The 24,751-nt window shown below is 46.8% G+C and overlaps 1 protein-coding gene across 1 annotated transcript in view; it reads right to left on the reverse strand.

The window, feature by feature from the left end:
- Positions 1–882: 882 nt before the first annotated feature.
- SLC7A14 (solute carrier family 7 member 14) overlaps positions 883–24,751 on the reverse strand; it is a 29,218-nt gene continuing 5,349 nt past the window's right edge. Inside the window, exons 2-8 of the mRNA XM_065845018.2 lie at positions 15,874–16,271; positions 10,578–10,814; positions 9,406–9,623; positions 7,312–7,458; positions 6,031–6,239; positions 4,608–5,485; positions 883–2,151 (exon numbers count right to left, since the gene is read on the reverse strand). Coding sequence (XP_065701090.1) covers positions 1,829–2,151; positions 4,608–5,485; positions 6,031–6,239; positions 7,312–7,458; positions 9,406–9,623; positions 10,578–10,814; positions 15,874–16,177 — 2,316 coding nt within the window. The 5' untranslated portion in view covers positions 16,178–16,271 and the 3' untranslated portion in view covers positions 883–1,828. The remainder of the gene's footprint in view (positions 2,152–4,607; positions 5,486–6,030; positions 6,240–7,311; positions 7,459–9,405; positions 9,624–10,577; positions 10,815–15,873; positions 16,272–24,751) is intronic.

Genomic DNA, 24,751 nt, shown 5'->3' on the forward strand with positions numbered 1-24,751 from the left:
TTGCAGCCATGGCCAGGGCCTCTCCATCAAGCCCGTGAGGTCCAGTAGTAATGGGAATGAGTGCAGTTCCAGGCATCCTCTGCACCCAGAAGCCCCTTTGTTCATGAAGGGTGCCAGGCAGGCTCTACACTGTGTTTCGGGGAGCTGAGCTTCATCGAATGAACCAATGGCTCTCAGCATCACATGTTGGAAATCCTGCCTCACACCCCATCAATGTCAAATGGTCCCCTGCGATGCCAGCAGCAGCCCCTTGTACTGGAGCTGGTCTGGGCTCCTCCAGGGAAGCCCAAGGGACGGATCCAGCAGCAGCCTTCAGCGCCCAGGAGGAGGATGGGTGTTTCTGTCTGATGGGGTGCTTTCCTTGCTATTATTTATTCAAAAAGATGTTCCTCTGCTGCAGTGTTTTAAACCAAGCAGGTCAGTAATGGGCTCCAGAAATAGACCTACTGGGTGTCGTCTGCTAATCACTAACTCAGCAATGTGGCTGCTGTCTGTGCCAGGGGAGGTGGTGGCTGTGACCAAACCCCATCACCGCTGACAGTCCTGCAGGGATGCTGGAGACGGGGAACCTGATGGTGCTGCTGGGGGGGTCATGGCCACGATCATGCTCTGGCCACACCAGAGAGATGAACCATGACAAACGACGACCTCTGCCCTGTGAGCCACTGGCTCCATTTGGTTTCAAACTGAAATATGGACATGTATAGAATGAGCAACATTTTGGTGTTTTTTCATACAACATCCACCAAGCCAGAGTCAGAAACAGAGAAAAAGGTACAAGGTGGAGATGGCAGCAGGGAGGGAGATTTCAGCAGCTGTGTCTTCTCCTGACAAGATGTGGCATCCCAAAGATGTTGGTATTTTGTGAGGGCATGGACACCAAGGCCAGAGCCAGTGCTGAAACGTGCCCACTGCAGGGAGGGAATTATGACGAGGTCACTTTTGTAAAAGACACAACGTGGTGGAAACAGCACCCAGCCTCAGACTGGTGGTGCTCAGAGAAATGGTGTGGCGTCCTTGTCAACCATTCGCATAAGGTGGATTAAGCCACGAGCAGGTCACAGCCCTTGCTGTGACCAGAAATGGGACCAGGCTCCCAGCTGCAGATTTGGGATATTCAGCTGCACTGAGATTTCAAGGTTTGATTGAGACAAGGACTAATTTTGAATTGCAGGATTTGGGATGCTGGGGTTTGGAGTGTAGGGATGGACACAGAGGTTGCACTATTGTGTGCACCAACTGCCTTTGCACCAAAATGGGCCATGGAAATGTTGTGTGATGGGACCAACATCCCTGGATCCACCTCTGAGCTACTCCCTTGAAAGGGATTTGTCCCTCTCCATTTTGTTCCTACCTACCTTTCTGTCCCTCTGGCTCAGATGTTACTTTTGGGTGGTTCAAAGGAAAAAATACACATGCTAAGACAGTGCCAAAAATGTAAGAGTGTCATCCTGGGGCTGCAGCCATTGCGTGGATGTTCCCCAGGGGCAACTTGTTTCATTCCTTAATGTGGCTCATTCCATCTCTAAATGCTTTCCCAGTTTGGCACATCTCCCAGTCCACCGCTTCTGCTGGTGCGGCTGGTACTGAGAGATCAACTGGTGCCAGAGGATCAGCCAAAATCCACCAGAGTGGGATCTGACCAGTGGCGCCGGCATGGGCCACAGGTGTGTTTGCTTCGGGATCAACGGCAATTGCACAGCATGTCCCGAGGACCAGAGGTGAGTAGGGTGGTGGCGAAGGACCTGGGGAGGACAGGACGGGACGGGGGAGCCACGGAGATCCTTCCTCATCGTCTGGGCAGTGCAGCACCCTGCTGCCTGCCCCACTACTCAGGCGAGTAGTCCAACTCATCGTTGGCGATGAGGGCCTCTGACGGTGGTTTGTGCCTGCCTTTGCTTTTCGACCTGCTACTCGTCCGCTGGCTTTCCTTTGCTCCTGCCATTTGCTGGTACGAGAAGCCCTTGTCCTCGGAGGGACCCCAGCCTGGGTAGCCCTCAGCCTCAGTGTTGTAGGAGAAGCCATCATCCACAGAGAAGGGGTCGACATCCACGTCGTAGCGCTGGTAGGTGCTCTGATGGAGGGCCTCCTCCCGGGCGCTGATCTCCAATGTGCTGTTCCACATCCCATAGCCAAAGTAGATGAGTAGACCTGTGGTGGGCAAGAGGGAGAGGATTGGACCCCAGCTGCCTGCACCAACCCCACGACCCCAGCTAATGCATAGCTATAAACACATCATGCCCCAAAATGGCACCTGCCCCCAAACCCACATCAGGGCTGGGTTTGGGATCCAGCCCAGCTCACCACCAGCATCCTCCCATCCAGCACCAGGCTGGTGCCAGTTCATGAGAGTTAGGTGTGTCTAAATATGCCTATATTTTTTAAGCCACTTTATTTTATAGTTGGTATCTACTCTTCAAACCTATTGAGTTTGTGGTTTTGAGCTGCCACCTGTGACCCAAGGGCTATATGCTTCAAACATCAGCTGGGATCGCTGCTGTCCATGTGATGGTGCCATCTGCAGCTTTGGTGGGACAGCAGCTCCCAGAAGACACGTGGAGGCTGTCAGGCTCTGACAATCTCCCTCCCCACCCCATTACCCTCCCAGATATCCTTTTCTCTCTGGAGTTTTCTTATGTTCTGTCTTTCTTCTGCTCGTGCTCACAGCCACATGTGCCTCAGGGTTGTCAGGATCAGTGTATTCGGTATTAAAACAGCTCTGAAATCCTGTCCTCCCCCCTTCAGGAGTTTCATTTCATCTTTTCCCTCTAGCCCTACTTGATCTCACCTTCTTGCGCCAATGCTTTCTCTGGAAGCAAATGTATCTGGAAATCTAATTTCCAGTGGATTCTGGGATTAACCTGCTCCAGACATTTGCATGGAGAAACAGACTTCTCCACACACCACAGACTGCTTATGAGGTTAAATTCAGAATCTGTGTAGCAGGACCACACGTCTCTGCCAGAAAAACAAGTGGAATGTGGTTCCCCCAACAGGTGAGCAGCCCTGGATGGGGCTGGTGGAGCCCATCACACCTCAATGGAGTGGCTTGATTGACTCATTGCCATTGCTGGCAGCTGAACGGGTGTTAAATGTACCCATGGGGAAAGTACTTAAGCACAACGGATTGAGTTGATGCTTTGGAGTAACTCTGCTTCTAGGTAGAAGGTTTTTTTACTGGGTCTGCAGCTTCACTTATTGCCTTTCAGGTCCAACAAAGCACTGAGCAAGTCTTCTCCAGCGCAAAGGGGTTCACATGACAGCTGCTACCTAACAGCTCAGCTTGGGGTTAGAGAACTCTTAGAGATGGAACTTCACTGTGAGACCTCAGTTGTACTCAGGCTAGCTGCCATCATCATTACAAACCCGAAGTAGGAATGGCAAAATGGAGGAAAAATGAGGTAGCAACCTCCCCCTGAAAGACTGAAACTATGTGACTACTCTAAACCCTCTGAGATGCCACAGGGAGATCCAAGGTCTGATCCTGTCATCTCCTGGTTCTGCCAACTAAGGTAAAATATCCACAAACATCAGGAGCACCCGAGAAAAGCACAAAGGCTGGTGAGCCTGGTGTGGTGGCGTGTGCTTGTCCACCCCTCCTCCGGGTGATTCCTGCCTTTATGGGAGGTGGCAGCTGACTGTGACCTTTGCATCAATCCTTGTTCTCTTTCCCCATCACTTTCTCCCTTTCAAGCCAAGACCCTGAACCCTGCTCCCAAAGGGGAGGGCTGCTGGTGGGATACTTGTCCAGGGATGGACCTTTTGGGTGCTGACACCGTGATCAGGGTCTGTTGTCTGCAACTGGGGTTCCTGTGGACTTCTGCAATATATACATTTACCCATAGGGTTATTATTTCTCTGTAAACAGTCCTGGGCATTGATATTGTCTTGTTGCTTCAGTTCTCTGTAGTCCAGACTTGTCAGCTCTCCGGAGGAGCTATGAGATCTGCTCTTTGTCTCTAGGGTTTATGGAGTAAGTGGGTTGCAATGTAAAGCAAGGGAAACTATGGATATGACAGGCTCCTGTCTATGTGTTAGGAAGCCTAAATTTGGGAAAAAAAGGCCCACTACAGAGCTTGTGAGTCCCAAGATCGCCCTGCCACCAAGTTTAGGACTTAGACCAAGAAAAGGAGATACGTTCCACAGATCCCTCAGCTCTGTCTCTTCCAGGGGTGCTGGGGTTGGGTGGCTCTGGATTTTGGAAACACAGTGCTGAGATTTTGGTGTGGGCTGCTGAAGAGCTCACGTGGGTGAGATAGCAAGAAATCAGGCAGATTTCTGTAGAAAACCTGCCTGTGAGGCAATTTTCAGAACCCAACTTCTTTGTATCAAAAGACTCATCAAAATAGTCACCTTTGCACAGAGCAGTTTACTTCCATCAAACTGACATTTTCTGCAGGTGTAATTTGCCATTTAGCTGTGGTTCAGGGGCTTGATTGACCGAGGTTTCTAAGAACTTCAGAATGACAAGGGACAAATGCAAAGCACTGGGTATGTCCCCACTGAAGAAGCATCAGCCTAAGCACTCTAATTAGGGAAGTTATTATTAGCATCCTTTCAGAAGAGTGTCAGCTAAAAAATTCAAAATAAATGACCCTGGGACTCACCCACAAAACACCAGACAGCAAATCGGATCCACGTGACTGTGGAGAGCTTCAGCATGAGATAGATGTTCACCAGCATAGCAAAGGCAGGAACGAATGGCAGGCAAGGCGCCATGTAAGGCAGTTTCTTGGGGTTTTCTGGCTGCTGCAAGATCACAAACACCAGCACAACAATGAGCAGGAACATCAGCACGACAAGGAGGACAGCCCACCAGTTCTGCTCATAAATGTAGTCTGCCCCAAAAATGATGAAGGAGCAGAAGATGAACATCAGGACAAAGAGCAGGAGCACACAGGTGGTGACTGTGTGGCCAGTGGCTGCCGTGGGTCGGTCCATTTTCCCTGGAAGTCCGAGGTGGATCCGCATTGTGTAGTAGCGAGGGCCAATCAACTTCTTCAGCTTGATGAGGTAGATGTTCTCAGACTCATCTGCCTCTATCCCTGAGGTCATGTCAACCGTGCCGTAATTGGGGTGATTCACGTTGTAGGTAGATTTCTCAGATTTCCCAATTAGCATCTCATTATCCCCCAGCGATGGCAGATTTTTTGCCCCACACGTGTTGGTTGGTGGTCCAGCAAACTCTTCTCCTTCACTCCCTGGGGAACAAGCTTCCTTCTCGCAGTCAGCCAGGATGCCCTCCTTCTTCTTGGTGTGCTCCTCAGAGAGGAATTTGACAAAGCCATCGATGTCGCTCTCAGGCTGGTATCGGAGGAGCAGGACACAGACAGAGACCAGTGTGTAGGCGAGCAGTGTGCCGATGGACATCATTTCTATCAGGTCCCGCAGGCTGACCAGCAAGGAGAGCAACGCTGCGAGGAATCCGGAGACGATACAAGCCACTACGGGAGTTTCCGTGTAAGAACTGACGTGGGACAAAAATCTGGAGTGCAAAACAGTTGCACGAAGTTAAAATAGCAGATTGTAGCAGTTCCGTGTTGCAATAACCCTGATCCGGCTGGAGGGGCCAGGTTTAGAGCTGTGAACCCTTTTGCTCCTTTTGAACCTTAAACTCCAGACAGCCAGAGACTGGAAATATTGCTGAGGCTGGATCTGGAGTTAGATCTAGGTCTAACCAGCTCTGTGCAATCTGAAATGGGAACTAGGACTCTTGTAAATAAGTGCCAAAATTTTATGCATAAACTGCTTTTTTTCGCAAGTAACTCTTGAATTAAATGCTCAGCCTCCCATCAGCTGAATCTCGAGGTACCAGCACCAAAGGGGAAACCTTTACATAGATCTCTCCTGATTCTTTTTCCTCAGGATTTTGCTTTGGTGTTGCCCTGTTCTGCAAGCATTGAGTCTATGTTTGCTCACTGCTTCCTGCACAGGGCTGTCTGGATGCAGGACAGACTCCGTCCCAGCCAGCACTTTTTCCATCCAGGTCCCAAGAGAGCAAAAATAAATGCCATCATGGGCATGACTGACCTGAAGAGCAGCCCATCACCAGCCATGGCGTAAATGACCCTCGGCATCGGGAAGAGGGAGCCCAGCAAGCTGACGGTCAGGCCGGCCACAGACCCGATGGCAACGATGAACTTGGCTGCGTAGAAGCCGTGGACCACAAACATTTCCATCAGTGGGGACTCCGTGTCGATAGCATCATATGGCACCATCAGGGTGAGGATGATGCTCACCTGGGGGACGCAAGAGGAACAGGGCACAGATGTCAGCAGCAGCTCTGGGTGCCATCGGGGACGCACAAGGTGTGAGAGCTGCTTCTAAAGGGTAGAAAGCTAAAAAATTTCAAGTCTGATTGCATTTGTACCCATATGTCCCCTGTGGAGGAGATGTAAATTCTGGAGGTAAGGCCTGTGTGTGCTTTGCTGTGGGGTGGTTAATCCAGGGTACTGCAGGGCCTCGGTTTCTGCCATCTGAAAGCAAGAACGTGACACCTTGAACCTCGCTGCAATGCTAATGCAGGAGGCTGGTGGGCCTCAGTGGGATTAGTAACACTCACATCTGCCATATTCCTGTGTGGACACAGTGCTGCTGGAGTCGTGCACCCGCATAGGACAACCCCAAACCCAAGACGGCATCACTTGAGAACACTGTGGTCTTATTTGAGCCAAGGACAAATTGGCTTTGAGGGAAGCCCACCATACTGTGGGAGAGGCCGAGTTTCCTTGAAAAGATCAGAAAAATATTTTTGCTCTTTTAGAGAGAAAATCCCTAAGTATGAACATGCATTTATTGGGGTGCAGAGCAGCTGGACATTGCTGGTGCCACATCTCTCTCATTGCCATCCCTGCTCATCCTACTCCTCCACTTGGACCCTCTTCCACATCTCTCTTCCCCATCTCCCTCAAAAACATGGACAAATGCTGCTGCAATGCTGCTGCTCCTTCAGCTTTGCTGCACTTCTGGATGCAAAGCCAGCTGCAGATGGGGATGAGGCATGGGGAGAAAAAATGCTGCCACCATCTCCCTTCAGTCAGCAGAGGGATCTTGGCAGGGTGACAGGAGCCTGGGGACAAACGCAGCTGGAGCCGAGGGGAGCCTCAGCAGGACACTGTAGTCACATGGAAGCACAGCTGATGTCTCAGTTCTCAAAAAAGGGCCCTTGTCTGAGTGTCAGATTGGCACCCCAGCTCATGGGGAGGGAAGCCACGCAGATGCCCCAAAGGGGCATGCTATATATGTATTTTTAAAATATATATATACACATATGTATAAATTTATGTACATTTACACATAGCTGGTACTTACAGACACATATGCTGTCAAGCATGTGACAAGTGAGGCCGTGATGGCATAGGGGATGGAGGTGTTGGGACTCTTCGCTTCTTCTCCTGTGGTAGCGATGATGTCGAAGCCGATGAAGGCATAGAAACACGTCGCGGCCCCTTTGAGCACCTGCATGGAGGATCAAGCATCTGAGCGACAGGAGGAAGGCTGGCACTCACCCAGGGAGAGGGAACTGAGGGAAGGTGAAGGAGCCCAGTCCTGTTCAGTCTGAGTTAAAGGGTGAGTGTGGCAGATCAGGAGGTACAGAGGTTAAGCTGGGTCTTCCCATCTGGGGACTGACTCTGGGAGGTCCTGTAACCCTGTAATCTGGTCTACGGAAAAGATTTCGACGTGTGACCTGAGTCACTGAAGGCATCTGCAGCTCACCCATGATGCACCACAAACCTGCACCCATGCAGTGCCCGAATCTGCTGGGAGATCCCAGTAGCAATAGAGGAGACAATTAACTAATTTCAGGTTTTCTTTCACAATAATCCACCCCAAATCTGTTTCTATTAGTAGGGATTTGGAGCATGTTTACACATTCCATCTTAGCGAGACGTCTCATGTGGCAGCAAGATCCGCTAGTGGAAGAAGCAGAAGGGAGCAGCGACAGTCAGATGCATCGCTCTCCAAACAACCTCTGTTTTGCTTGGAAGCTGCAGACAGGTTGGGAGCACACATTGAAGCACTTGGATGCGGAATTATTTGTACTGTTTAGTTACTTTTAATGTGATTTTTTTAAAATATAAAATATTAGCAAGGACATTTACATGGAAGAAACACCGAAGCAGGGTAAAGACTGTGTGGGTGTAAGGAGTGAGCTGATCTGCAGTTGTAAAACTCTCACATACATCTAGCTAGCTGGCTGGGTACCACATGTCCATCACATCTCTGTTATCTCAGCTGTCTAGCGATGGAACAGACAGTAAAATCCACCCATTTCAGGTGACTACCTGCAACTGCCTTTTAAAGTACGCCCTATGCTCCTGGGGATCTCATGCTTGTGCTATGGTGGATTTCCTATTTCCTTTTAAAAACAACTTGGGAGACAAACAACCAGCTGAAAACGATGGGAAGGCTTTATTGATTTTGATGTGCTTTGGATATGTATCTTTTAAAACTATATATTTTTGCCAAGTGATATTTGGTGGGTTGAACTAGAGCAAACCAGCTATTTTCTGTTTGGTCTTTTTCATCTCTATTGTGTGGCATAAAAAGCCAAGCACAATTTAAAGGTCAATATGATCTCTGCTTTCAAATGGGCCTCAGTGCTCTTCTCCTCAGTGTTGTTCTCTGGCAGAGAGGTATTGAGTTACTGAAGGGAGGTGCAGGGATTGTATAGCAGCTTGGGAACCTTTCAGTAATCAAGAATTTTAGTTTACTTTTCTTTCTTGCTTATTTTTTCTGCACAAAACCCCGATGGAGTCGAGCAGTGTAAATCTGAGAAATTATCTTGGGTTTAGGCCAGCAGAGATATTTTCAGTCTCTGTTCATCCTTGGATAAAAACCAGTGCAAGCAAGCTTAAAAAGCCAAATATGTCCAAATTCTTAGTAAGCTTTGAGGGAACATCTATAAACTAAGTACTGGCAGGTGGCATTATGAAGTGCTCAAAACAAATGCTTGAGAACATTGTTGTTGAGAACCAGCCAACATAAGTATTTCCCCCTCTGCAGAGGCTGAGCCAGCTCCTCCTGAGCGCCCTATCTTGGATGGCCACTGCATCTTGCTCCATTGCCTGGCAATTAGTGGCATTTCCTGACATACACTTTCATGTGGAGTTTGGTTCTCCAGGAGGATGTTTTGGAAAAGTTCTGAGTTTATTCTAGGAGGTGGCAGGAGACATGGACAAAGCATTGCCATACCGTTTGACTTTGGAGGAGTGACAAGATCTGGATCCCAGGCTGCAGTGGTGGAAGCTGAAGGTCCTTGGCCAAAGCGCAGGTGGGTTTGGAAGGGTTGAGATTTGGGGAGGGCAGTGGAAGTGGGGTATGTATACCAAAGCAAAGCTGAATGTGTGGCAGGTGGTGGCACTGCTTAGGTGCTGCATGTCTGTCTGTGCACCCAGGACTTACCCCCGGCCATCCAAACGGCAGGAATTGCCCTTCAGCCCAGTTGTCACTTTTGATGTAGAAGAGACCAGCAATCATGATGAAGATCCAGACTGCCAGGTTAATGACGTTGAGCACGTTGTTCAGCCCCACCGAGTTCTTCACCCCCATGGCTACGATGATGGTGACAATGACAGCAATGACCAGAGCAAGAAGGTCAGGGTAGGACTCCTCTCCTTTCCCTAGGTAAGAGAAAAGAGGTGTGTAGCTCTCCATCCATAGCTGTGAACAGTATCTCCAGAAACTCTATGAGAGCTTTTAGAAATGCTTTTCAGACCCTGAGGCTTTGCAGAACTCCTTGACCTCATTGCAAAGGTGGTCTCCAGATGCCCATGCCCCTGCCTCTGCTAGCTAACACTGTTTTATTAAGGTGATAAATCCTGATCCCTCAAGACACTGTTAGGAGTTTTGGGAGGGCAGGAAGCAAATGATCAGGTCCCAGTTTGCACAAAATGTATCAGCTAACTACTAATTAAAACTCAGACATTAAGTTTTCATGACACAGGTACAGGATAGCTAGCCGTTTTACTCACTGGTAGGAACCATGGCCTGTTGCTGGAACTGTTGGTCATGAGTTTCTACAAAGCAACATGGCAGGCACTGGCTTGTACTCTCTAAAAAGACTCTTAATGCGACTGAGCAAAGTGCTTGCACTGGGTGAAGTGCTGGCGCGCTGTCATTAGCCTCTGACATTCCACTAATGTGTGGTGCTTATTCTGCTAAGTGCCAGCTCAAACCAAAGGAACTCAAACTATGGATGTATCCCACACATCCTGAATCCAGTATGGGAAAAACCTGCACAGGCAAAGTACCAGAGGCAGGTGGATTGTAAATTATCATAGAATCATAGAAACATTTTGGTTGGAAAAGACCCTCAAGGGCATCAGGTCCAACCATGAACCAAACACTGTCACTAAACTATGTCCCTAAGAACCTCATCTATGTGTCTTTTAAACACCTCCAGGGAGGGTGACTCCACCATTTCCCTGAACAGCCTGTTCCAATGCCTGACAACCATTTCTGTGAAGAAATTTGAATAATGAATGAAGCCTAATATCCTTGTCTGACTTCTGACAAGCTTCCAATTACTTTCCAGGCCTTAATGAGTACAGGTAGCTACACACAGTGTGACGCACCTAATCCGTTCAATGTCCCGACGCTGTTGATCATCCAGCGGCTGATGGTGTGGTTGGCCAGTGAGTCGAACATGCTGCTGAGGGCACTGGCGCCCGCGGCCGTGCCGATCAGGTACTCCAGGATGAGGTTCCAGCCGATGAAGAACGCCACAAACTCCCCCACCGTCACATAGCTGTAGGTGTAGGCAGAACCCGTGGTCTTGGGGACCCGCACACCAAACTCAGCATAGCAAACACCTGTTTAAAATATGAAGCAACATAAGGAATATGTGCTTGGGAAAGGAAAAAGCAAAACTGTCTCTGTTCCACCTGCCTGGAGGTGACAGGAAGTGCCCAGGGCTGTAGGCAGCATCAGGAGGAGCCCAGAAGCATCAGCTCTTCAGGAGAAGATTTCAGTGGACCTTAATAATTTCTAAACAACTTGTGTACTTACTATGTCAGGATACTTTTCAATAAAAACCTGACCCTGATGCATTGCTGTCTTAAAACAACCATTAGCTTTTATTTAAAAGGAATAGATGGACTTAGTAATAAATTCCCCAAATATTAGTCAGAACAAGTGCTGGAAGGGTGCACTGCATCCTGCATATTTAACATTGATTAAGCCCCTGCCATGAAGACCCCAGTTCAGCCCATATGGGTTAATGGACTGTTATTATCATTATGTAAACATATAGTAATTATTGAGTTCTTTATCAACTACTTTTTGCTGGTTAGAAGATAATAATTGCTTCAAAACTATAATCAGATCAGTATATAAAGAGGAATGAGTGATTTAGAAAAATGTTATGAGGTTGCTGCTCTTACTATAAGTGCAGTATTTACACAGTACAAATGCAGAATTATTAAACACATAAGCTGAATTTGGTGCTACTTCTTTTCTTGGTATTGGAAGGGTTTTGCATTCCATTCACTGTTTAATGTGCATGCACATTGCTGGCAGTGCTTTTCAATGGGAGCATTCAAAACCTGATTTCTGTAAAGTGGGCCCAACCTCAGGAGCAGCAAGACATCCCCATCATCCAGCCCTACAGAGAGTCATTATTCAAAGATGATGAAAAATGCATGCACTCAGCAAAGGTAAGACACTCACAGATAGCCACAGGCCTGAATGATTTATAAAACAGGTGCTCTGATGGGGACAAGTATCTAGTTTCTCTCCGTGATGGCCTTAAAAATCATATAATATTTCTTGAAGGCAGCTCTACTTTTGGCCAATGACAAGATAAAACTTAAAGAGGATTGTTATTGATACAGAATGATAACAGCAAAGCAAGGATATTAATGCGTATAAAATCTTTGAGTTTTCAATTACTCTATTAGGATTCCAGAATAGAAGAATAATGTTTCACCACGTATTGCAACATGTTGTGGATATCTGCATTAGGTATCAGGATATATTAAGAAAGCAAACTGTTTTTTATAATAGTATGTAGTATCCAGTCCAGCAGACATAAGATGCAAGATCTGCCATCCGTCCCTGATTGCCACTGCCCATGTGAGGTGACATTAATCAAAACACTTATAGGTGCTGCAGGTCCTACATCGGAAATGGGGTTCACACCACCTTCCCTCTCTGCTTTAAAAGGAAGACAATATAATTTATTAGGATGCAGATTTCATCTCAATAATCTCTGCTGCATCAGTAGTGCATTATTATTATTATTATTATTACTATTATTATTAAACTGCTAAATAAAAGTGTATTACTCAGTTACTCCTTCACAGTCCTGGCTATTTGGCACCTCATCCCCTGGCACCCGGAGGGATGCAGCTTTCCCTTTGGCCCTGCACAGCCAGCCCAGCTCTGGGAGTGCACCCACTTCCTGACACAACTCCTTGAATTTGGAGACAGTTTTATTTTTTTCCACCAGTCAAGAGTGTTTGCAAGTTTCTGCAGAAAACGAACCAATACAGTGGCTATTTGGGAGGGTAGTTTTTTCACAGAAGACCATTTCTTTTCCTTGAATATCAGCTACACTGTGTAATTGGTGTGACAGTCATTCTGCTGGTGTAATTATAGTGTTATTGACATTATCCCAAAGGACATAAACACAGCTGAGCAGTTTGATCCATGACATTGTCCCTTCCTAGATCCCATCTACAAGCCCCCATTTTTCAGAAGTAATTGACCTCTCCATTCTCTGGTTATTTTGTTTGGGGGTAAGAGGTGGCACGAGGACACAGAGGCACCATGAGACATTCTGTAGGTCACTGCCACTATGGGAGTGATGTTTCAGGTGAAACAAGCCTTTGGGGAGGGGCCTTTCAGCAGTGCTGGAGGTAACACCAATTAATTCATGTTTCCACACAAGAAATCCAGAGGGACTGTCCTTTGTTAAAGAAGAACAGCCAGTTTATTGAGGCAGGTATAGGGCAAAATCCGATTTTCAGCAAGCATGTCCATTGTGTTTCAGGATCACTCTGTGCAGATATATAAAAGGCAATTCCATAAATAAAGCTTCCTGAAAAAAAGGACTCTCAGTTCTCCAGGACCACGCAAGCAGCTCATGACGAGCTGCAGCTGGAGCCCCTTATCCCGGCTCTTGTCCTGCAGAGCAACAGCACCTGAGGCACATGCTCAGCTCTCCCCTGCTCTGCCTCTCGGCTGCTGCTGAGTCTGCAGTACCAGGTAAGAGCATCATGATGTGCTCCAACATTGTGTGGCTCGGTGCCTGAAATTCCCATGAAGTCACAGAGCAGTTCCCCTGGGAGAGAAAGTGTCTTTTCTTGCACAGCATGGCACCCAAGCTTGTGGGGCTGTGTGTCAGAGCAAACTATCCCGCACTGGTAACCACTGTGAGGGAGGACCTGGCCCTTGCCTGAGCTCACAGTGAGGAGTTTGCAAAATGTGATCAACAAGGCTGTACTACTTTAAGAAAGGAGATCACTAAAGGGACAAGCAATAGCTGGTGGAAAAGGCTGTGGAGAGGGTAATGGTGTTGGGTAAGATGCAAACTGCTGATTTTTGACAAAAGTGGTTTTGGTTAGAAATGGGGGTGAGGGCGGAGAATCCTGGTGGTCACAGTTGATGGAGAGAGCCTAAGCTGTCCCCAGGGCTGGAGGCTTTCTGAAGGGAAGTTGGACAAATGTTTCTGATTGAGACCTGAATAAAAGGCAGTCTAGTGAGAAAATGGGAGAGATTGATTTCATTTAATTTATCAGTTTAATTGATTATACTATGTCTGTAAGTACCCGGATGGGGCACATGTTGCTTAAACTCAGGGGAAAGCATAACTGGAATTTTTCAGGTAGATGAAATTGGAAAAACCTCTACCTGAAACCAGGCTAAACAGTGCAGAGGGGTTTCCCACCAGTGGGACTTGCCTGGCAGGGCTTCCCTGTGACTGCTTGTCAGGGGAGCTGACGGCTGTCTGGAATGGTTTTTTTTTACTCAAACCCCTCCTGGACTCAGTTTGCAGGCAGTGGGATCTGGCTCTCTGATCTTCAATACATCAAGAGAAAGCAGGTTATCTAGTGGTCCCATCTGGCCTTAAAACTGTGAGAAACTCCTTAAAAAATCTGTCTGTGCACACTTATCTGAGCTCAGTACCCAGTGCTCTGGGAGCGACTGTGATGTGAGAGCTGAAATCGCTTCCCCCGTGAGCCCCATAGCCCGTCCAGCTCTCAAATCCTCGCTTGGTTTTACTTGCCAAAAACGTGTTGCTGTTATAAACAACAGCAGCGTCAATGATGAAGTGAGGAAGCGGTCAAGGAGACTATCAAAACACCGCATCCTTCCCAAAACACTTTCCCAGGGCTATAAAAGCAAGTGGAGATGAAAGCTGAGCGGGAAGCGGCATGGGCTCCTGTAGGCGAGAGGAGCTCCCCGCTGCAGGGCAGGGCTCACATTTGGGGTGAAAAAGCCCCTTTTGGAGGACAGTGTGTTTTTTTTTAAGATGAGATCCATCCCAGTTCTGTTTGCTCTTGATTTCCCTCATGGCCAGTGAAACCCTCGCAGAGGAGAGAAAGCAGGTGGTAGGAAGGGATAAAGACACTGATGTTATCTACTGCCCTGGTTAAAAAATGGGTGGTTTCATTCATTTGTTTTGTTGGAATCTCAAATGAGCATTGGATCTCATTGCGTGGTCTCCGCTCTTGTTCTGGACTGAACCAGTGATAGATGTGTCTGAGCTGTCCTGTCACTGGGGCCTAACTGGGGAGCAGAGAGGCAGAACTGTTGGAGTGGTGGTCCCCAGCCAGCATCACTGCGATCTTGCCCCGGCGTGGCTTTGGGGACAGTGTGACACTCCTCCCTGGGCTCTTCCAGGGTTGTGCCTCTGGGGTGCAGGGGCATAGGAGGTTCAAACTCACACAGACTCTGGTGAGGGTCTCCATGGAGCAGCACCACAATCCCCAGGGACAGAGCATCATGTGCTTCCACCTCCCACTACCTAAATCAAGAGACTTGAAAAGCTGAGCTGGGTCATTTTGCTGTGTCTGCTGTTCCCATCTTCTATCAAAGCCCTTTGCCATTTACTCGAATTTCCTTATTCAACCTGCGGATAAAAGCTGGATACCAGACTGACACAGTGTGCAAAGTCCTCTGAGCCGGGAGAGAGGGAACATCACATCATCGTGTTAGCACTGATCTGGAAAGGACAAATGCCAGCAGTATTGGCTTCATGTGGAAACCGCAGCTCGAGCCATATGCTCAGCTGGGTTCCTACAGAGGAGATGGAATTCACCAGCTTTTCACTCAAATATGTAACTCCTCTCTCTCCACACATTTATTTGTTGGGTTTTTTCTTTGGAAATTCAGAGAGTCATCCTGTGCAAATAGGAGCTAATAAAAGCAACCCCAAAACTAATTGAAGAATTTTCTAACTGTCAGCCATGCCCAGAATAAAAAAAGCCAGGTCCGGTGCTACCCAAGCCACCAATCCCCTTTCTGTTGAAACAGAGTTTCCCACAAGCCACGTTATGCTTTTGCTCCAGTGCTGTGGCCTGGCCACGTTCTCTGCCTGGGATACAGGCTGCAAAATTCTCAAATCTTTCAAAATATATTGACCACAGGCTTCATCCTTGGGGAAGCCATCGGCAGCTCATCAGGGTAATTATGCTTGGGCTGCTGGCTCCCAGTACGAGGTTTTATCTGAAGTCTGGGCAATGAGAGACAGTGCACTCCATGAGCTGGGTAAGGCCAGTGGAAAATGGTTTTTCAGTCTATGGCAAAGTTGCTACCTCCTTGTAGCTTATGCTCTTGAGCAGGGGTCCTGCCAGCTGTCCACCCATGAATGGTGTCAGAGGATGCACGACATGTCATGTTACTCAAAAACCCACTCGTACAACTCACCTGACAAGATGGAGGCAACAGCGGCAATGATGAAGGAAACAATGACCCCAGGCCCTGCCATCTCCTTGGCCACCAGGCCAGACACCACGTACATGCCAGTGCCCACACAGCTCCCAACGCCGAGGGAGATGAGGTCAAGGGTGGTGAGGACCTTGGCCAGCCTGGAGCCCTGGGCAGTAGTGGTCCCTGTGCCCTCCAGCATCGATTCTACTGGCTTGGTGCGCAGGATGCGGGTGCGCAGGGCATGGCCTGCGGCCCCCCATGGCACCCGCCGAGGGTCCAGGCGCGAGAAGAAGCCACTCATGGCTGGTTCCGGGCTCCACAGAGGTGGGTCACAGATGGTTTCAGCAGCCTGCTCAGGGCTGCGGCTGCATCTCCCTCCTGCACTGGTGGCCCGTCTGCAAGAGAGAGGAACACAGTTTTCAACTGAAACAGCAAAGAAAGAGGGATGTGCTCCACATGGAGGAACCAAAAGGGGCCCCTGAGCTGGTTTCTGGCTGAGCTCCAGCACTGGGAGAGCCCTTGGGGCTGAGGGGAGCTTTGCTTTTGCCAGGGCTGCTGCTCTGGAGAAATCTCCTTTCTCCATCCCAATTGCTTTGTACAATGGAGATGCTCTGCCCCCCCTTTATCTTTGTTTGTATGGTTTTAGTTATTAATACAGCTCCATAAGCAGCAGGAACCTGATACTCTCCAAGTGCTCATTATGTGGCTTAATTGCTACTAAAAGCAACGATGGCTTTGTAGAACCATGAGGTGCTGGTGGGGACCAAGCCTGACCCCAAGCTGAGCAGCACAGTAGGATGTCCTGGGAGTGGGGATGTTTCTGTGGGCACCATGTGCCAGGCACCATCACCATTCCTGTCCACATGGGACCTTCTGCAGGACATTGCTGTGCTCCATCTGCATTGCAAAAAAAAAAAAAAAAAGAGTTTGGGACCGTAGCTTTGCTCCTGTATCCAGTGTGTTGGGACTGCTGCCTGATTGTGCCTGGCTGTGGGGTTTGATCACCACGAAGTGGCCTTTACAGGGACAGGTGATTTCTTTGGTGCTATAGAGGTCGATTCTTGCATTGCAGCTCTCTGATTATTCTGGTTGTTTTTTCTTTTCTGTATGTTACCATTATCCTGGTGAACCCTAGAGGGGAAAGTTTTAAAGGGTGCTGCTTGCTAGGGTCACAATGAATCGTGCAGTTAGAAAGAGTTCTTGGTGTGGTTTCTTCACTCAATTTATCACTTCAGTTTTGTAGTTATTTAAATACTCTTTTAGGAATTCTTTTTTCCCCCCTCCCTGGAGTAACTGCAACAAGCTTTGGGGTTTGTCTTCTGCGTAGTTAAACCAAGCTGAGAGAGAAGCCCAGCAGATGCTTTAAGACTGTCTTAAAATTGTCTTATTATTCCAAATCATGAGATTGTCTTAGAAATAATGGAATTATCTTGTTCTGCTCTTTCTCTGTGCTTTTTCATCTTGAGTCATATTTTTGAAGGACTATTCAGCAACTGCCATTTCTCACTCTCCTTTCTGCCGTTTTTTAGCAAACTGCATAGTTCTCAGGCTAACTCCTAATACCAGCAGTGATGATTTTCTAGTGACATGCGATGACTTCTTGACTTTGAGGAAAATAACAAGAATTTACAATCTCTGAATGCTAATATAAGGGAACAGAAAAAATAGCTTATTAAATATGAATTTTAGCTTGGCAGCTTCTTCCCTGTTAATACAGAAATCTCTTTTTTTAAATTGCTTTGAAGACAAACCCATTATTTTGCCATCTTTGCATCCAAACCAAATTACATTGTGTCTACCAGGCAGCCTTGTGTTGCTAGAGTTTATTAAATAAAACACAGCATTCATTTCATGTTTTGGTTGATCACAGTTCAAATTGTGCTGAGCTTTTTACCTTGAGCAACTGAAAGATATAAGGCTGGGTGTTCTAGCTAAGAATAATAATAAGGAAAATTTGTGACTGCTCTTGAACAAATGTCCATCTTTGGGTTGAGAATAATAACCGGGTTTGGGTTGCTCCACGGGTCAGCTGGTTTGCAGCATGGGCTGGATTTCAGGCTAGGTTTTGCTTTCTGGTTTAAAGGAAGGTTCATGCTGGATGGGGAGAGCTGAGCCAGATGGGATGAGGCAGAGCAGCGCTTGGGACAACATGTCCCTGTGCTGGCGCCTCCAGGGTGGCTCTGGTTTGCCAGAGCTGTGTCTCAGCCATGGAGGAAATAACTCTTCTAACCAAAGTGATCACCACCCAAAATTCATCCTCCTTTTATCCAAAGCACAGCCTTTCTGAAGCACAGGCTGGCAAAGAGGTCTTGCTGCACTTCACCCAACCACTTCCCATCCTTTATTTAATTATTTTCCTTACTGGGATTTTAGGATGTTCCTAGTTGAGCTTGAAAGGCTGAGCTTGCTATGCTTAGGTTAGCATCAACTTGACTTAAACTAGCCAAGAAACTGGGCAGAAGTATCTGTCTTGTTTTTGAACAGTTATAATCTAAACACCCTTACTTCTGCAAAGTTTCTGTCATGTAGTTTGTACTGTAAGAAAATATCTTTCCCAAGTGTGTTCATCCTTGGTTTATTCATTACAAAAAAACATTGCAAGGTGGAAAATCTAGATACTGAAGAGTCAGCTCTTAATTCTTGTACAGAAAAACATAATGAGAATCAGTGTCTGGAAGTTGAGGCTGGAAAAACAAAAATTGGGTGGTTAACTACAGGAAGACGCGAACACTAGGAAGAGCCGATTTGTGTCTCTTTATATCTTTATACCATTCCTGGGTACTTTTGTGAAGGTTGTGCTTGTCATAGAGGAGCCAACGGGCCACCAGAAGAGGTAGGGCGGTGTGGGATGGAAGTGCCAAGGCTGTGGGCTGGTCCTTGGTCCCCTCACCAGCTTTGTGCTTTGGCATGGGCAGACCTGCCCTATGTTTTAAGGTGTTTGGGACTGATGTGGTTTGAGATCAGCAGTTTTTCATCATCTCGTCTGCAGTGTCTGTGGGTGGCTGATGAAGAGTCTGGGAAGGGTGGCATATGTTCAAGTATTGCAGGAGGGATCCACATCCACACCTGAACAATCAGTGCATCTCCCAAACTGAAGAGAGTTGGGCATGACTTATTCATCCAGCCCAGTTAGCTCTCAAGGCACATCAGGGTACAGAAATGTCTTTCCACTTCTTGCAAAGAACCTCAAGGGAAGACATGTCAGTCTTGTCCAGAAATAATTTTTTAACGCCTAAAATAATGAAAAACTTAAATATTTTAAATCGTTTAAATTTAAAGGAGGAACTGGCTGGTGGATTTGTGATGTGCCCAGATTTAGGCTGCTGAACTGTTGCAGGTCCCCAGGGCCAGGCTGGGACTGGATCTTCCTACATGGCTCCCCATTACCCTGGGATTCATCCAGCACCTCCTGAGTCACCAAGGCGAAAAACCTCCAAAGCCTCTGAATCGAAATAATTCTATAATTGCCGCTATATTCAATTAAAAGCGATCATTCGAAACTATTCCAGATGTTTAAGCGAGATCAGCATATTGCTGCTCTGTAGCATGGAAAACATCCTTTCACCTCACTTGAAGCCATAAAAAACTATCTCATGGATGGAAACCATTTACATGGGGTAGAGATGGCTCATTTTTGCTCTGCTCCGCTAACCTTTGCTAGCTAGAAGCACACAGTGAAAGTGAAGGAGAGTTTTTATTTGTGGCTTTTATCTGCTCTCTTCATTATAAACTCGGGAAGCTCAAGGGAGCTGCTCAGCTCTCCATCATCAGGCAGGCTGGAATGATGTCTCCCCGGCTGCCGCCTTCCCGGCTGGCACTTGCTGCTGCCACCGCGTGCTTGTTAGCAACTCCTGTTTGTACTGAAACACTCTTCTTCATTAGGGTAAATTAACTAAAACAACAATCAAGTCAGAAGGAGAGGCTTAGGTATTCCCAGGCATGGACCTTGCTTGGTGCTGGGGTCAGTGCTTAATAATTCCTGATGTAAAGCTGCTTTCTGCCAGCTGCCCCATGCTGGTGGGGTGCAGCATGGTACCCTCTGGCATTGCCCATTCTTGTCACCCCCCCATGGCTCCAGCTTCCCCAAACCTTGTCTGGTGCTTTGAGATGGCTTATTTGATGTTTCTTTCTGTTAATGACTCCCCTCTGTCCAGGAGTTCATAGGGGTATCCTTAAGCAAAAATGCCTATTAAAAAAATGTTGGCAACGCAACAAGAAACAGAACGTTGATGGTTATAAATGAAAAAAGAGAGCTGCTGGTGGTGTATTGATAGAAAGCCAGTCAGGGGCATTCATTAAGAGGAAGAGGTTGGATTTGCTCTGGTTTTCATGGGTCACAGAAGTAATTCCTATAGAGAAAAAACTTGCTGATGCCCTGGCAAGCAGCTGGGTCAGGATGACCGCAGCACAGTGGACAGTAGCACCCAGTTTGCTGCAGGGGTTTTTTATGGAGGAAGTCCCTTCCTCCTCACCCAGGGGAGATGTGGCCCAGAAATGCGGGATGGAAGCAGGTTCCTCTCAAACCCTGAGGCAGTGCCTGCTGTGGACCTCAGAAACAGTAGTACAGATGTTTACAGAGCAGGAGCAACAGCCCTCAGCCCCCCTCCCCGCTCTGCATAGGGGCTGCACTCAGAACTGGGTTGCAGCATTGCCCGTGGGAAAGTGACCCCAAAAGGCTCAAGGGGATGAGAGAGGTGGTTCAAGATGATGGAAGAGGTGGTTCAAGACAGTGCGAGAGGTGGCTCCTGGCAGCAAACCCACTGCAATCCCAGGTAAAGAACAAGAGAGGAAGGAAGAAATGTGCCAGCCTGACTTCCCTGCTTCCCCTGCTTCCCCTCCCCTTTTAATTTTAATTACTGGCTCAGTAACGGTGAGGCAGACTTGTGTGAAGAGACACAAGATACTGAGTTTCATTACAGGCAGAGGAATGACGTCAGCGGGGCGATGCGGCGCGGCAGGGTTCGGGCGGCAGCTCCAGCCGCAGAGCAGAGGGATGCCTTCTGCCGGGGCTGCTCGGCACGTTGATGTTTTCGTTGCAGATGTAATTTGATTTGGAGTTTTCTGTGCTTGTTTTTCTAGTGTTGATCCCCAGCTGGGCTGCCACTGTAAGAACTGACTCTGTCTCCATCATCAGCCCTCCTTAAAGGGATTTAAAAGCCGGGCACAGAGCCAAGAGTGAGGGCTGGTCCCAATGCCTCTCACATGGGTCCAGCTTCAGCAATCTGGCCTTGTGCCTTTGTCATGAATTTTGTGCTCTTTTTATATTTAATCATTCCGTTTTTACCTCTGCTTGAGCAATTCAAGTGGAGCTGTAGTTAATTTAACTAAAGCTCTTACTAAATTAAACTGATGATGTATTTCAGGCTTAAGACCAACTTTATATTTTGCATCAACTAAAAAATTATGTTCAAAGAGTTTTTTTGTGTGTCTTCTTAATAAGACGAAAATGGAGGGGTTGAACAGCACTTTCCTGTGTTACTTCCATCTCTGTTACTTGAAGTGCTTTACCAGTGTTAACACTGTTGTAAAATGGCTAAACACCATTACAGTCTTTTGACAGTAAGTAAAAAAAAAAGGAAATACTCATCTTGACCAAAGACATAAGGCAAGGGTGCCACACATCCAGAGTCAGACCCGAGTAGTCCTTAAACTTTGTATTCTAGTTTCTGGTGCAAGAAAGAGTCAAAAGAGCATAGACACATGATCCAGTAAAATAATTGGCATGTACATAGAGATCACCCTTTTTGCCTCTCTCCAGCCTTCAGAGGAGTGACACGGTGTGCTGGTTTACCTGCTGCCATATCCAAAGAGAGACTGGGTTGCCTGAATAACTGGGGAATAATTGCAGCTGGCAGGTCCAAATTCTCAAGCTGAATATCTGATTTAGTATTTCAGCATCGATCTTTGGGCCCCGTGTACATGCAGGTGAGCAACGAGGGGATTTAGGTGGCTCAGTGCTCATCTTCCTGCCTGGATGAGGAATGGGTGGGAGCTGAAGTAACACATTCAGAGGTGAAATTGGAGCTGGTCATGGTGAGGGCCAGCAGATCCCTTGATATTGGGTTGTTCTGAACTGTGCCAAGGTTAACTACATGCCAACCTCATGAGTGGTTTGTCCAGGCTGTCAGGGTCCATTGGGACCAAATGCACCTTTCATTCTTTCTGAGGTGCTCATGGGCATCTCTGTAGGCCCATCACCTCCCCTTAGACAGTAAATCCATCTCCTCAAGACATAAGCATTCCTACTCTCCTTTTCCCCTGTGTCTGTGGAAGGCAGTCCTATGCCTGGAATTTTGGTTTTCCACTTGTTCGCTGCCCTTTTTTTATGGGTACCAATGTTTCCTCATGGTGCAGAGTGGTGTAGGACTGAGTGTATCGGGTATTTACGACAGATACAATAGTCCATGAGTGCCAAGCTGTAAGTAATGCAATATGCATGAAGTGCTCCATTTGTGTTTGCAAAAAAGCTATTTAATCACCAGAAGAAAAAAAAAAAAAGATAGAATCAATTTGCACATTTTTAAAAAGGTCTAGTTTGTCATTGTTGTCTTAAGACAGCAAAGTTAAAGCCTTAAAAAATGTAATGACACTGCTAATGCAGGGAAATGACAAATCAATAGAGGGGTGAGCTGAGCAGGAGACAGGGAACCAGGAACTTCTTGTAACTGCTCTGACAGGCTCCCTGTATGAGAGTGACGACACCACATGAAATGAGTAAATTTGCTTCTCCATCAGTAACATGGAGAAAGTAGCTACGTTACAGAGTGGTTAATTCAGTTGGGCTTTCTAGAGAGAGAAACCACACTAAGAACTATAAATGCTCCTCTGGTCGTACCTTGTTGAAAACAATATTGCTTTTGTACCTGCTCATGGTCATGGGCAGAAGGACCCTGTGGCTCCGTGCACCTTCAAGTGCTTGTTTGTGGCAGCTGCATGATTTTGCATCTGAAGTGCAGATATTGATACCAATGATCAGACACAGCCTCCCCCATCCTTTTGCAGCCACAAGCCATGGCATGATCAAGCACATGAAACTGCTCAAAGAATTTTGGGCTCACAGGTCTGGGTGCTCAGGCTCTTTCAAGGACTAATGTTCTGACCTCTGAAATGCAGGCATTTAAAACGCTGTGAGCCGGGTGCCCAGGAACCAAGCTTCATCTCATATACTGGCACATATTTTACTTCTCTGGTTTTGATAGTAACAGCTCCAGACCCTGAGCTGTCATGAGAGGAAAAAGCATCTTCCTGATTGTACAGTATCTTCTCCGGACAGTAGTGAGTTGCCTGTTTGCACTGGTAGCTGCATATGGTCCCAGCAGCACAGTTGTCATCGGCATCGGTGGGCAGTTTCAGCCTTGTGTTTGCAGCTCTGGGCTTTTTCCTGGTTTTGGGTGATGGGTTATACTTTCAGTAATTACTGCTTTAATGAGATACACATTTTCTGTAGTGAGTCTCACTGCTGGAGTAGACAAGGGCTGTCTTTGTATCACTGAAATGTTTAGACCTGGGTTACCAGACAGTCTCTTCTAGAATTATATTCATTTTAAAACTGCCTTCGCTTTAACAACATGCTGGAGGAAATCTCTGTAATTACTGGGTTGTGCTTTCTTTTTCTTTTCTCTGTGGATCCATACTTTTACACTGCAGAAGGAAAGTCATTATGGTTTGCTCCAGGCCAGCCATGAGAGCTTTTTTCATCTGATATAATTCACAGAATGGGTTATTTATTAATGTGTGAGGCTTTCTAAACAAAATGGATTTTTACTGTTGCAAGAGTTTGGCTGATGCATCATTACGACAACTTATTTCATTTCTGGGTAGCATGTTGAATTTCAGAGGCAAAATCACAAGTTAAATCTTTCAGTAAACTACCAATTTAACACTTTGGCTTTGTCATCCAAACTGGAAAAAACAAACAAACAAACCAGTGTATCAAATACAGGATCTGAAAATTGACTATTTTTCAGCCTTTACTTTTATTTTGAAGATTGCCATTTTTACAGAGATTCTTTTACTCCCCTCTAAGGAACTGTGTTTGGTGGGTTTTTTGTTTGGTTGGTTGGTTTTTTTCTGCTCTCAACACTGATTCCCACTTACCATCAGCCTTTCTGGCTTTCTGTAATAATTTATTAGGAGTCTGCACTGGCCTTCTACACTGTAAACACATCAGGCTTACAAACACGGTTCAGCTCTTGTTGGCTCTCAAATGCATTTCTCTTTTGTATGTGCACATGGTGTCATTAATTAGTTATCGTGTTCCATCAACAGTTATACAATTGTAATTGATGATGCCTCACTGCCCTGTTTCCATGATTTTGGCTATCATCTAATTAATGCATGAGAGGCTCTCAAAGAAAAACTTTCCTCAGAAGAAGCTGGAAAGACACATTCTTCAACCCTGAGCCTGCCAAAGGCTCCAGAAGAACCAATAGTAGTATATGCAAATTATGGGGGTGTTTTGCATATGAAAAAGGCAGCCTAGAGCTTGTGGAGTAATTTGGCTGTTTGTAGGCTGTGTCACTAAACTCCTCAACAGAAGTGTGAGGTAGATCCAACGCACTTCTAAGGAAGTGAATAGCAGCTTCTGATGCTTTTATTACGTTTGGCTGCTTATTCTTCTTATTCACTAGGACAAAAAATCCTTGCCTTACATGAGTAATTCTCTTGCATTTCAACACAACCGATTATATGAGTAATGTGAGTACAAGTTGATCAAAGATGATGATTTAGAATAGATTCTCTGTGTTTAGTAATTTATCATCATCAGTCAGGCAGAAGCACTGCAACACCGGAGCGGTGTGTAGTGTGAGCAACACCTGGTGTCGTAGCATGAGGGCTTTTTGACATTTCCCAGCAAGTGAGTTACAGACGTACA

Source organism: Patagioenas fasciata, chromosome 9, assembly GCF_037038585.1.
Source record: "Patagioenas fasciata isolate bPatFas1 chromosome 9, bPatFas1.hap1, whole genome shotgun sequence".
Lineage (NCBI taxonomy): Eukaryota > Metazoa > Chordata > Aves > Columbiformes > Columbidae > Patagioenas > Patagioenas fasciata.